Source organism: Bos grunniens, chromosome 15 (genome assembly GCF_055505025.1).
Source record: "Bos grunniens cultivar Pamir isolate PY7600 chromosome 15, Bosgru_T2T1.0, whole genome shotgun sequence".
Classification (NCBI taxonomy): Eukaryota; Metazoa; Chordata; class Mammalia; order Artiodactyla; family Bovidae; genus Bos; species Bos grunniens.
This window is the reverse complement of record NC_141179.1, coordinates 9270363-9283825: the sequence shown is the minus strand read 5'-3', so window position 1 is coordinate 9283825 and position 13463 is coordinate 9270363. Positions and strand designations below refer to the sequence as shown.

The following is a 13463-nucleotide window of genomic DNA, read 5'->3' as shown; positions in this document are numbered from 1 at the left end:
TATGTATACCATATATATATAACGTGACATATACTGTGTGTGTGTATATATATATGTGCATATATATATATATATGCAGCTAAGTCGCTTCAGTTGTGTCTGACTCTGTGTGACCCCATAGACGGCAGCCCACCAGGCTCCTCTGTCCATGGGATTCTCCAGGCAAGAACACTGTAGTGGGTTGCCATTTCCTCCTCCGATGCATGAAAGTGAAAAGTCAAAGTGAAGTCGCTCAGTAGTATCCGATTCTTGGCGACCCCATGGACTGCAGCCTACCAGGCTCCTCCATCCATGGGATTTTCCAGGCAAGAGTACTGGAGTGGGGTGCCATTGCCTTCTCCAGTATATATAACATATGCATATATGGTCATAGCAAACACCCTAGTCATAGCAAACTGGTCATAGCAAACACTGTCTTCCAACAACACAAGAGAAGACTCTACAATTTGACATCATTAGATGGCCAACACCGAAATCAGATTGATTATATTCTTTAAAGCTAAAGATGCAGAAGCTCAATAGAGTCAGGAAAAAACAAGACTGGGAGCTGACTGTGGCTCAGATCATGAACCCCTTACTGCTAAATTCAGACTTAAATAGAAGAAAGTGGGGAAAACCACTAGACCATTCAGGTATGACCTAAATTAAATCCCTTATAATTATACAGTAGAAGTGAGAAATAAATTTAAGGGACTAGATCTGATAGACAGAGTGCCTAATGAACTATGGACGGAGGTTTGTGACATTTTACAGGAGACAGGGATCAAGACCATCCTAAAGGAAAAGAAATGCAAAAAAGCAAAATTGTTGTCTGAGGAGGCCTTACAAATAGCTGTGAAAAGAAGAGAAGTGAAAAGCAAAGGAGAAAAGGAAAGATATACCCATTTGAAGGCAGAGTTCCAAAGAATAGGAAGGAGAGATAAGAAAGCCTTCCTCAGAGATCAATGCAAAGAAATAGAGGAAAACAATAGAATGGGAAAGACTAGAGATCTCTTAAAGAAAATTAGAAATACCAAGGGAACATTTCATGCAAAGATGGGCACAATAAAGGACAGAAATGGTATGGACCTAACAGAAGCAGAAGACATTAAGAAGAAGTGGGAAGAATACACAGAAGACCTGTAGAAAAAAAAGACCTTCATGACCCAGATAATCACCATGGTATGATCACTCACCTGGAGCCAGACATCTGAAATGTGAAGTCAAGTGGGCCTTAGGAAGCATCACAATGAACAAAGCTAGTGGAGGTGATGGAATTCCAGTTCAGCTATTTCAAATCCTAAGAGATGATGCTGTGAAAGTGCTGCACTCAATATGTGAGCAAATTTGGAAAACTAAGCAGTGGCCACAGGACTGCAAAAGGTCAGTTTTCATTCCAATCCCAAAGAAAGGCAATGCCAAAAAATGTTCAAACTACTGTACAATTGCACTCATCTCACATGCTAGCAAAGTAATGCTCAAAATTCTCCAAGCCAGGCTAGGCTTCAGCAATACATGAACCATGAACTTCCAGATGTTCAAGCTGGATATAGAAAAGGCAGAGGAACCAGAGATCAAATTGCCAACATGTGCTGGATCATCAAAAAAGCAAGAGAGTTCCAGAAAAACATCTATTTCTACTTTGTGGACTATGCCAAAGTCTTTGTGTGGATCACAATAAACTGGAAAATTCTGAAAGAAATGGGAATACAAAACCATCTGACCTGTCTCTTGAGAAACCTGTGTACCAGTCAGGAAGCAACAGTAGGAACTGCACACAGAACAACAGATGGTTTCAAATAGGAAAAGGAGTACGGCAAGGCTGTATATTGTCACCCTGCTTTTTTAACTTATATACAGAGAACATCATGAGAAACTCTGGGCTGGAGGAAGCACAAGCTGGAATCAAGATTGCTGAGAGAAATATCAATAACCTCAGATATGCAGATGACACCACCCTTATGGCAGAAAGTGAAGAGGAACTAAAAAGTCTTTTGATGAAAGTGAAAGAAGAGAGTGAATAAGTTGGCTGAAAGCTCAACATTAAGAAAACTAAGATCATGGAATCTGGTTCCATCATTTCATGGGAAATAGATGGGGAAACAGTGGAAACACTGTCAGACTTTACTTTGGGGGGGGCTCCAAAATCACTGCAGATGGTGATTGCAGCCATGAAATTAAAAGATGCTTGCTCCTTGGAAGGAAAGTTATGACCAACCTAGACAGCATATTAAAAAGCAGAGACTACTTTGTCAACAAAGGTCCGTCTAGTCAAGGCAATGGTTTTTCTTGTGGTCATGTATGGATGTGAGAGTTGGACTGTAAAGAAAGCTGAGCATCGAAGAATTGATCCTTTTGAACTGTGGTGTTGGAGAAGACTCTTGAGAGTCCCTTGGACTGCAAGGAGATCCAACCAGTCCATCTTAAAAGAGATCAGTCCTGGGTGTTCATTGGAAGGACTGATGTTGAAGCTGAAACTCCAATACTTTGGCCACCTGATGCGAAGAGTTGACTCATTTGAAAAGACCCTGATGCTGGGAAAGATTGAAGGCAGGAGGAGAAGGGGATGACAGAGGATGAGATGGTTGGATGGCATCACCGAGTCAATGGACATGAGTTTGAGTATACTCCGGGAGTTGGTGATGGACAGGGAGGCCTGGTGTGCTGCATTTCATGGGGTCGCAAAGAGATGGACACAATGGAGCAACTGAACTGAACTGAATAACATACACAAAGAAGACTTTATGGAAATGTTAGTGGGGGATATTAGACTGAAAGGCACAACATGCAAACACACATGAAATTGCCAACAGGAAATCCAGTTCTTAAAGTTCCTTGGAGTCATCTTACAGCAGGGCTTCTCACTGGTACTTGTGCTCCCACCTTCTTTTCACCTAGATTCTACTATCTCACTGATTCCTCCTCACCCACCCGCAGCCACTGGGACTTTGGATTCGTCACTCACTATTGTGAAGAGCAATTGTCCTCAAGATGCTCAACTGGTGACTGTATGTGTGTTCTCAGTCACTCAGTTGTGTCCAACTCGTTGCAACCCCATGAACTATAGCCTGCCAGGTTCCTCTGTCCATGGAATTTTCCAGGCAAGAATACTGGAGCAGTCTGCCATTTCCTAACCCAGGAGATCTTCCCTACTCAGAGATCAAACCTTGTGTCTCTTGTGTCTCCTGCATCGGCAGGCAGATTCTTTACCACTGTACCACCTGGGAAGTACTGGTGGATAGCCCTTTTGTTTAAAAAGATCCATCCTTCCAATGGCACTTGTGGGCAAAACTAGCAAAAATTTATTCTGCTATATTTTTAGACTGACTCACAACATTACTTTTACCATAAGATGTACAGATTAGCCAATACCAGATCATGCCTTTGAGAATAGCAGTATCACATTATTGTTTGTTTAGAATCATCTCTTTGGCTAACCCACTGTTCTCAGGTTTTTAAGTAGAATTTGAGAATAGTCTTGAAAATAGACACTTTTCTCTATGTCTGGAGATAGTCATTATTGTAACAGTCAATCTATAAATGTCCAGGTTCTCAAAGTACTCCCTGGTCTTGTTATTGTCAATAACTATTTCTGACATGTCTTGATAATTCCTTAACCATCTCATATTTGTCATTTGTATTCATCTTTTCTAAATCAGGATTTTACAATGAATGAATATTCTCTAAATCACCTAAGACTAACCATTCATTAATTTAATGTATCTTTTCATTTATTATACCTACTTACTCTCTTATAGCACTACATCTCCCTGGATATATTGGTAAAAGCCACATTTAATCTCAAACTCCTTTTGCTGCCATTAACCGATATTTCCTGCCCTTACCTTTTGTTTCTAAATCTCAACTGATCCACAATTTTTTCTTCAACTCTGGATTTTACAGCAACATTAGATATGCATTACTGGCTGCATTTTTCATTGTCATAAGAATTGTAATTTATTGAACCATAATAACAATGTCCTCTAAAATAGTTACTCCCCTGCCAATCCTCACCAATTTACATACTATTTTGTTGCCATAAATTTGCTTTCTAATTATCTAATGTAGATGAACAGAATTCTAATTCTTTATACTACTACAGTCAAAATGAGAATCATAAATTCTGATACAATTGTCATTTTTTCAAAGCCAAAAAAAACTTGCTATAGGCATCCTCCAAGAAGAGCTTCTGATTCCCAAATCTGTACTGCTCTGTACATGGCTATAGCACCAAATATGTTTCCTATTGCAGTACACAGAACACTTGATTGCATTGTTTGTCTCCACTGTAAGTTCCATGAGAGCAGAACCATGTGTTCTTAGTCTCTAAATTTCCAGTATATATTACTGTGCCTGTCCTACATGAGATACCCAGTAAAATATTCCATGATTTTTTTTCATTTCCCAACTATGTTGAAGTTATGGCATCCTTCCTTCTAAGGATTTCAATAGATAGAATTATTGCACATGTTATATACTTTTACAGAGAATTTACTTCTCTTCCATGACCAGAAGTAAATTCAAATCCGTGAAAGACAGAGGAAGTAAAATAGAGGGAGCATATATTACCAGAATGCAAAAAGGAGGATTAAGTACAAGCAGGCTTCAACATGTGAAACTTACATTTAATTTTTTTTTTTTGTATGTAGGTTAGTCAAGTTCAAGCACATTTTTAATAAGCAAAATCTATTATAGTTTTTTATAGTTTTCCAATGCAGTTGATCATTTATAATGTAAATACTGACCACTGACAATGAAAAATAATAGCAACAGAAGAAGTCACTTTCTCTTTAAGCTTACCAGATCCTGTGCTGGACATTTTTACATGTGTTTTTCTTTACAGTATAGGCACTTGAAATTTAAAAATGTTATCAACTTGCCCAAATTTTCTCAGACTGAAATATGTAGGAAATTGCTTTTTGTTTTATTTTGTAGGAGACTGTTTTGAATACAGGTCTGTATGACTACAAAATCATTGTTCTCTTCATTACAAAAAGAAATTATAATACTCACAATTATGAAAAACCACAAAAACAATGAACTGAATAAAAATGAATTTAAAATCTTCATTGCTGCTACTTTACTATTATGCACACACAAATAAGTTTACTGGGGGGCAAATGAGTAGAAACAGTATGATACAGTGAAACACCTCTGAACTGATCATCAGATTACTAATCTTCTAATGCAATTACTTTCACAACTGAACATATAATCTTGTATAAATTGTGTAATCTCTACAACCTTAGTTTACTGACCTATACACACAAGCTAATTCTGTGTCCTAATCTGTAGTTCTAAAACTCTGTTTACCATCAATACATGTGTAATTCTAGTACCATGAACAAATGTCAAAAAAGCCCTAACTTGGGACTTCCCTGTTATACAGTGGCTAAGACTCCATGGTCCCAATGCAGGGGACCTAAGTTCAATTCCTTTTCAAGACACTAGATCCCACATGCCACAACTAAGAGTGAGAGCAGCCAAATAAATTAAGTAAATATTTTTTTAAAAGAGAAAAAAGCCTTAACTTGGCTATCCAATATATCCAAATGCCAATTCACCAAAAAGTAAATACAAAAGTAAAACTAAAAATACCCTTTTATTTTTAACTTTTCAGCCATCTTATATAGTGTTAAGGTTTTATTATTGATATATTTAACAAATTTTCTGATTACTCCTTTCAGATGATTTGAAGATAACAATTTTGAGTTCTTCCTCAGGATACTGTTCACTTCATTAGCCAGGAATAAAACATTTTCAATGATCTGCCTCCTTACTGCCTACTTCTCTAGCTTCAATTTCTCACTATTCTCAACTATCTTCTAATGCTATTGCTTTCTTATTACTTAGATGTTTTTTTCATCTTCTCTTATCTCTGTAAAATTTTTCTGCTCTCCTTCTCCAACTTGTGAGCTCTACTTATCTTTAAATATTTAGCTCAGCACCACCTTCTCTTAGGTGGCAGTTTAGTTGCTTAGGAGCCTTCCCTAAACCACCAGAGGGGATTAAACTCTCTTCTGCATTCATATAGCCCCTTGCATACACTTCCATTGCTGCATATAACATATGCATTGCATTGGCTTGCATATCTGCCTAAGCTGTAAGCTCCCTCTACTTAGCTCAGAATGCAATATGCAGGAGGCAGTCAATAAGCTTTTGGAATCCTTGATTGACTATCAAATGATTAAAAATCTATCATCATTTCCAGGTTTTTTATAGGCAAGAGGGTCACAGCAACGGTCAAGTTATTGAAACGCAGAAACCTCAAGCAGTAGTCCCACTCCCCGATGCTGGAGTCTATATCATTGAAGTGCGAGCATATGGTGAAGGAGGAGATGGAACCGCTAGTTCCCAAATCAGGGTCCCATCATATTCAGGTAAGTTTTGACACAGTAGGCTTAATTTGATAACCACTAACATTAACATGATGTAAAACTCATCAAAATTAACATGATGGATTACATGGTTCAGAGACTTTGAAGGTTCTCTACTCTTATCCTCTGATTGTTATATGCAAGCATGCTCCACTGCTCATTTGTGTCCAACTCTTTACCACCCCATGGACTATAGCCTGCCAGGCTCCTCTGTCCATGGTATTTTTCAGGCAAGAATAGTAGACTTGGTAGCCCTTTCCTTCTCCGAGGCACCTTCCCAACCCAAGGATCAAACCCAAGTCTCCTGCATCTGCTGCAATGGCAAGCAGATTCTTTACCACTGAACCACTTGGGAAGCCAGATTACTATATGATCCTCTGATTGATACAAACCATGGTGGCCCACCCACAACTGTGAAATTTCCACACATCTAGGAAGGAGTTAACAGTCTCATTAGAATATCTTTATTTGAGAAATTCCCCAGTCTTCCCTGACCACAAGAAGTACGCTGCCGGCCATGTGAGCTTTGCAATACTGCTTTTAAACTGGTTTTGCTCTTGTTCAGTTGTAAAGTCATGTCCAACTCTGCAACCCCATGTACTGCAGTATGCCAGGCAACCCTGTCCTTCCCTGTCCATCTCCCGAAGTTTACTCAAACTCATGTCTATTGAGTTGGTGGTGCCATCCAGCCATCTCATCCACTGTCATTCCCTTCTCCTCTTGCCTTCAACATTTCTCAGCATCAGGATTTTTTTCCCAAAGAACTGGCACTTTGCATCAGGTGGCCAAAGTATTGGAGCTTCAGCATCAGTCCTTCCAATGAATGTTCATGGTTGATTTCCTTTCTAGAGTTGACTGGTTGGTCTCTTTGCTGTCCAAGGGACTCCCAAGAGGCTTCTTCAGCACCACAGTTCAAATGCATAAATTCTTTGGCATTCAGCCTTTTTTTATGGTTCAACGCTCATATCCATACATGCCTACTGGAAAAATCATAGCTTTGATTAGATGGACCTTTGTTGGGAAAGTGATGTCTTTGATTTTTAAGGTACTGTCTAGGTTTGTCAGAGCTTTTCTTCCAAAGAGCAAGCATCTTTTAATTTCATGGATGCAGTCACCATCTGAAGTGATTTTGGAGCCCAAGAAAATAAAGTCTATCACTGTTTCCATTGTTTCCTTGTCTATTTCCCATGAAGTGATGGGACCAGATACCATGATCTTAGTATTTTGAATGTTGAGTTTTAAGACAGATTTTTCACTATCCCCTTTCACCTTCTTCAAGAGGCTCTTTAGTTCCTCTTCATTTTCTGTCATTACAGTGGTATCATCTTCATATACGAGATTGTTGATATTTCTCCCAGCAATCTTGATTCCAGCTTCTGCTTCATCCACCATGGCATTTCACATGATATATTCTGCATATAAGTTAAATAAGCAAGGTGACAATATATAGCCTTGATCTTCCCTTTCCCAATATTGAACCAGTCCATTGTCCCATGTCCAGTTCTAACTGTTGCTTCTTGACTCACATACACATTTATTAGAAGGCAGGTAAGACAGTCTGGTATTCCCACCTATTTAAGAATTTTCCACAGTTTGTTGTGATCCACACAATCAAAGGCTTTAGTGTAGTCAATGAAACAGAAGTAGATGTTTCTTTAGAATTCTCTCGCTTTTTCTATGATCCAGCAGATATTGGCAATTTGATCTCTTTTTCCTCTGCCTGTTCTAAATCCAGCTTCCACATCTAGAAGTTCTTAGTTCATATACTGTAGAACCTAGCTTGAATGATTCTGAACAATACCTGGCTAGCATGTGAAATGAGTGCAACTGCATGGTAGTATGAACATTTTTGGCATTGCCCTTCTTTGGGATTGGAATGAAAACTGACATTTTACAGTCCTATGGCCACTGCTGAGTTTTCCAAATTTCCTGACATATTGAGTGCAGCACTTTAACAGCATCATCTTTTAGGATTTGAAATCATTCAGCTGGAATTTCATCATCTCCACTAACTTTGTTCCTAGTGATGCTCCTAAGGTCCACTTGACGTCACACTCCAGGATGTCTGGCTCTAGGTGAGTGACCACACCTTTGTGGTTATCAGGGTCATTAAGATCTTTTTTGTATAGTTCTTCTGTGTATTCCTGCCAACTCTTCTTAATCATTTCTGCTTCCATTATGTCCTTAACATTTCTGTCCCTTATTGTGCCCATCTTTGCATGAAATGTTCCCTTGGTATCTCTAATTTTCTTGAAGAGAAAATTAGTCTCTAGTCTTTCCCATTCTATTGTTTTCCTCTATTTCTTTGCATTGTTCCTTTAAAAAGCCTTTCTTATCTCTCCTTGCTAGTCTCTGGAACTCTGCATTCAGTTGGATTATCTTCCCCTTTCTCCTTTGCCTTTCCCTATCGCTCTAGCTTAATATATCTCTTTCTCTATTGTAGTGACTGCTTTTATCATTAGATAATGAACAGTGAGGGGCAGGAAATTTTAAAAGGAATGTTTTTTAAAATTAAAATAGTATTAGGTTTATCGATTTAAAAATATAAATTTCATTGCATTTTTTCTTTTTCCAGCTTTATTTTGAAATATAACTGAAATTTAACATTGTGTAAATTTAAGGTATACAAGAGTTGATATGATACACATATATTATACATCTGTACACAAATATATTGAAAAAAATATAGCTAATACTTCCATCAGATGATATAATTGCTAATTCTTTCTTGTGGTGAGAACATTTTGAATTTACATTCTTCAGTTCAGTCACTCAGTGGTATCTGACTCTTTGCAACCCCATGAATTGCAGCACGCCAGGCCTCCCTGTCCATCACCAACTCCCAGAGTTCACTCAAACTCATGTCCATTGAGTCGGTGATGCCATCCAGCCATCTCATCCTCTGTCATCCCTTTCTCCTGCCCTCAATCCCTCCCACCATCAGACTCTTTTCTAATGAGTCGACTCTTCGCATGAGGTGGCCAAAGTATTGGAGTTTCAGCTTTAGCGTCATTCCTTCCAAAGAACACCCAGGGCTGATCTCCTTTAGAATAGACTGATTGGATCTCCTTGCAGTCCAAGGGACTCTCAAGAGTCTTCTCCAACACCACAGTTCAAAAGCATCAATTCTTCGGTGCTCAGCTTTCTTCACAGTCCAACTCTCACATCCATACATGACCACTGGAAAAACCATAGCCTTGACTAGATGGACCTTTGTTGGCAAAGTAATGTCTCTGCTTTTGAATATGCTATTCAGGTTGGTCATAACCTTCCTTCTAAGGAGTAAGTGTCTTTTAATTTCATGGCTGCAATCACCATCTGCAGTGATTTTGGAGCTCCCCCAAAATAAAGTCTGCCACTGTTTCCACTGTTTCCCCATCTGTTTCCCATGAAGTGATGGGACCAGATGCCATGATCTTAGTTCTAGCAACCTTCAAATATATGTTACATTTTATTATTTGCAATCATGATACTGTATACTAGATTGCTAGAATTTATTTGAACATCATAATTATTATCAGCAATATTAATAATTTCTAACTTTTATAGAAAAGTTATAGAGCCCTTGCTATAAGTCTGACACAATCATAAATGCTTAACAACTTATTTAATTTTCTTAACAATCGACGAGGTAGGTGGCATTTTTTTTGTTTTATGGAGAAAATTTAAGTAATTTGCCTAAGATCATACTATTATTAATACTAAGAGGAAGAACTGGAATTCATACCCACTGCCACCATTATTATATCAGCAAGAGAAAAACTGATTATAAGAAGGGAGATTTTACAAATTCAGAAGAAAGCAATCATTTCATTGAGTTTGTGAAAATAAAATGCAAAAAATTACATTAAAGACATAAATCCGTCATTGAAAAAATATTAGGCAATTTTTATTACAGCCTTAAATAAAAAATGTTTAATGTACATTTAATTAATGGGTAATTATGAACATTATTATTTGGGCTTCTGTGGGGGCTCAGACGTAAAGAATCCACCCACAATGCAGCAGACCTAGGTTCCCCCTGCAATGCAGGAGACCCAGATTCGATCCCGGGGTCAGGAAGATACCCTGGAGAAAGGCATGGCAACCCACTCCAATATTCTTGCCTGGAGAATCCCATGGACAGAGAAGCCTGACAGGCTACAGTCCCTGGGGTCCCAAACAGACATGACTGAGTGACAAAGCATAGCACAGCACTTGAGCATTATTTATTGAGCAATCATTCTCAAGTGAAATTGTCAACTTTATGTTTCAGTTGATAATACTTAGTCCAGTCAACCCATTTCCTGAGCTTTAATAATGTTCAGTCTCCTGGTATTAGACCCATAAAACAGGAGCAACAATAGGTTTCATTCTTATCTCTTTTCTAAAACCTAAAAGCCTAAGAAGCTAAATGACCTGCTCAAGTGAAATAGTTAATTAGTTTCATATCTGAGACTAGAAATTGATTCAATGTTTTTTTTTTTTCTTTGCTTGTGTTTTGCTATGCTGAAATAGCATGGTTTTCTTTCATGGATTCTATGTGGAATTTGAGATATACACCCTACTTAACATTCTGAAAGTGAGGTTTTTTTGTACAAGTGTCATGTAAGTTGATTTAACAAGCATGCAGCCACTCTCATATAAATAGAAAGAATGCTTTCATAGTTTTTATTTATTATGCATGCACACTCCAGTGAGGCTTTGCCATCAAACCTTTCTTATAGCTCACATGTGGCCATGCACTTCACAATGACCCCATTTTGTACAAGTTGAAATATATGTAACGTTCTCCAATATGTTGAATAATAGATTTTATTAGCACCTTAGCTGTAAAAATTTTCAAAGGAAAGAAGATTTGCTGCTTTGGGTATATGCATGTGTGGTTTACAAAACAAAGGTTTCTTCAGTTCTTAAATATGTCTGGAAAATAAACTGAGAGTCTATCCTGTAAGAAAAATCACACCTAGAATTCTGTTACATCCAATCTAGCCAGAGAGGATAGCTTGACAGAAGGATGATTCCAAAAATTGGTTGGTACATTTTATTACTAATCTATCATTATGTTTTTAATTAAAGCCAATCATTGTTTTAATAGAGATAACACATAAAAGCATATCTTTCCCCTAATCCCTAACTCAATGACTTTAATAAAGCAACGGCAACCCACTCCAGTATTCTTGCTTGGAAAATCCCATGGGCGGAGGAGCCTGGCGGGCTGCAGTCCATGGGGTCGCTAGCAGTCGGGCATGACTGAAGTGACTTCGCAGCAGCAGCAGCAGAGCCCCAGTATCATCAGCAACACTGAGATAAACAATAGCACATACTGCATAGGAATGTTGTGAAGATCAAATAAGATAGTCTGTATAAAGGGCTTAGTACAGTACTTTGCATATAGTAAGCATTCATTAGAAATCAATCATGATGATGATATGTTCCAAGGCTTCTGGCTTGAATAACCGAAAATCTAAGAATGATACTTAGTTTGTAAATTTATGGCACTATCAAAACTACTTCACAAAAATCCATCCAAATTAGTGAGTTGAATCAGGCAGCCACCCCAATACATTAACTACATACAATGCTTTTGTCTCAAGATGAAAGTCATGTCCAAATCTTTGCAACCCTATGGACTGTAGACTGCCAGTCTCCTTTGTCCATGAGATTCTCCAGGCAAGAATACTGGAAGAGGTTGTCATTTCCTCCTCCAGGGGATCTTCCCAACCCAGGGATCAAACCAGCATCTCTTATGTCTCCTGAATTGGCAGGCAAGTTCTTTCTCAGTAGCGCCACCTGGGAAGCCCTGGCAAGAGTAATGAAAGATGCCTCTTCTTTGCCGAGTTTGGTGTGAGAATCTCAATTCAAACAAATCCAGAATTTAAGCCCGCTCACTGTAAAATCAATTAAAGATCCATACATAAATTAAATATTTTATGATTAAATTTAAAATCTTACTTCATTGAAATATAAATTCTAGTTACCACAGAATTTTGCTAATTATTTTTATTCCATTTCCTGAATTTTGCACTATAGAAATTATTTTATTCTCATACCTGGAATTTGGGATGTTTTCCATCAGTTTCTCATTGTTGAAAGTCACACTTAGATATATTTGTTTTAGATATATTTGATTGATGTTTTATATATATTTGATTATATATATTTGTTCAAGGTGACACAGCCTTTTGAAGACACTATTCCATATACACTTCTGCCCTCAGTATATCTTTTGAGAACCCCAGACAACCTCTTGTTTCCTAAACACAAGGAATGCTCTCATTGGAAACAGGATTGATATTGCATTCATTTGTCTTAACACACCTAAAAAATGAGTTTATCCTACCTCAGGCAAAGCCAAAATAATTCTGTCTATTTAATACTTCTCCTTTTCACAGGTGGGAAAATCACTAGTGCTCAGTCAGCCCTCCACACTCTCTCCATGTCTTCATCAGTAACGTTGCTTTTGGCATTGATGATTCCTTCAACTCCTTGGTGAAAACTTCAGACTTAATTTGATTTTCTTCGCTTTAGCTTGATAACTACAGTGAATAGAGTAGTAATGTAACTGGAAACTCAGGACCTTGAGAATGAGTGTTAAAAACTTGGAACTATACATAGTGCACTTATAGGAGATTGAGGGGAATATTACTTATACATCAGGTTTTTTTGTTGTTGTTGTTGCTTTGGTTTTTGTAAATGGAGAGGACAGTTCTTGGTCCAATAAAAATATGCAGATTGTATGTAATGAATTTTTGTAAATAAAAGTAATTTCTGTCAAATGTATTCTTTACTTTTTTAGTATGTTGGAATTTGATTTTATATCTGATGACCCTGAGTGTGTGCCATCCATTTGTTAAGTAAGTGGTCTCTAGCAGATCTGTTTCAAACACAAATACAAAACAGAATGAAAAATTCACTTAACACTCCAAGTCTACTGTTTTTAATTTTTCCTTCATCTGACTATACTAATCGACAAGCCAGCAGGAGATATGAAAAAATATTTCAATTGTGTGGTCAATTATAGGATAGTACACAAAAATTTTCCCACAAAAATATTGTATGATTGCATTATGAAATAGCAAAATTTGTCAGATGCTATTCTATATGCATCCCTAGAGCCAGTTATTA

The 13463-nt window shown here is 37.7% G+C and overlaps 1 protein-coding gene across 1 annotated transcript in view; it reads left to right on the top strand.

Moving 5' to 3' along the window:
* CNTN5 (contactin 5) overlaps positions 1 to 13262 on the top strand; it is a 1678169-nt gene extending 1664907 nt beyond the window's left edge. The window contains exons 25-26 of the mRNA XM_086338280.1: positions 6191 to 6359; positions 12731 to 13262. Coding sequence (XP_086194406.1) covers positions 6191 to 6359; positions 12731 to 12831 — 270 coding nt within the window. The 3' untranslated portion in view covers positions 12832 to 13262. The remainder of the gene's footprint in view (positions 1 to 6190; positions 6360 to 12730) is intronic.
* Positions 13263 to 13463: the final 201 nt, after the last annotated feature.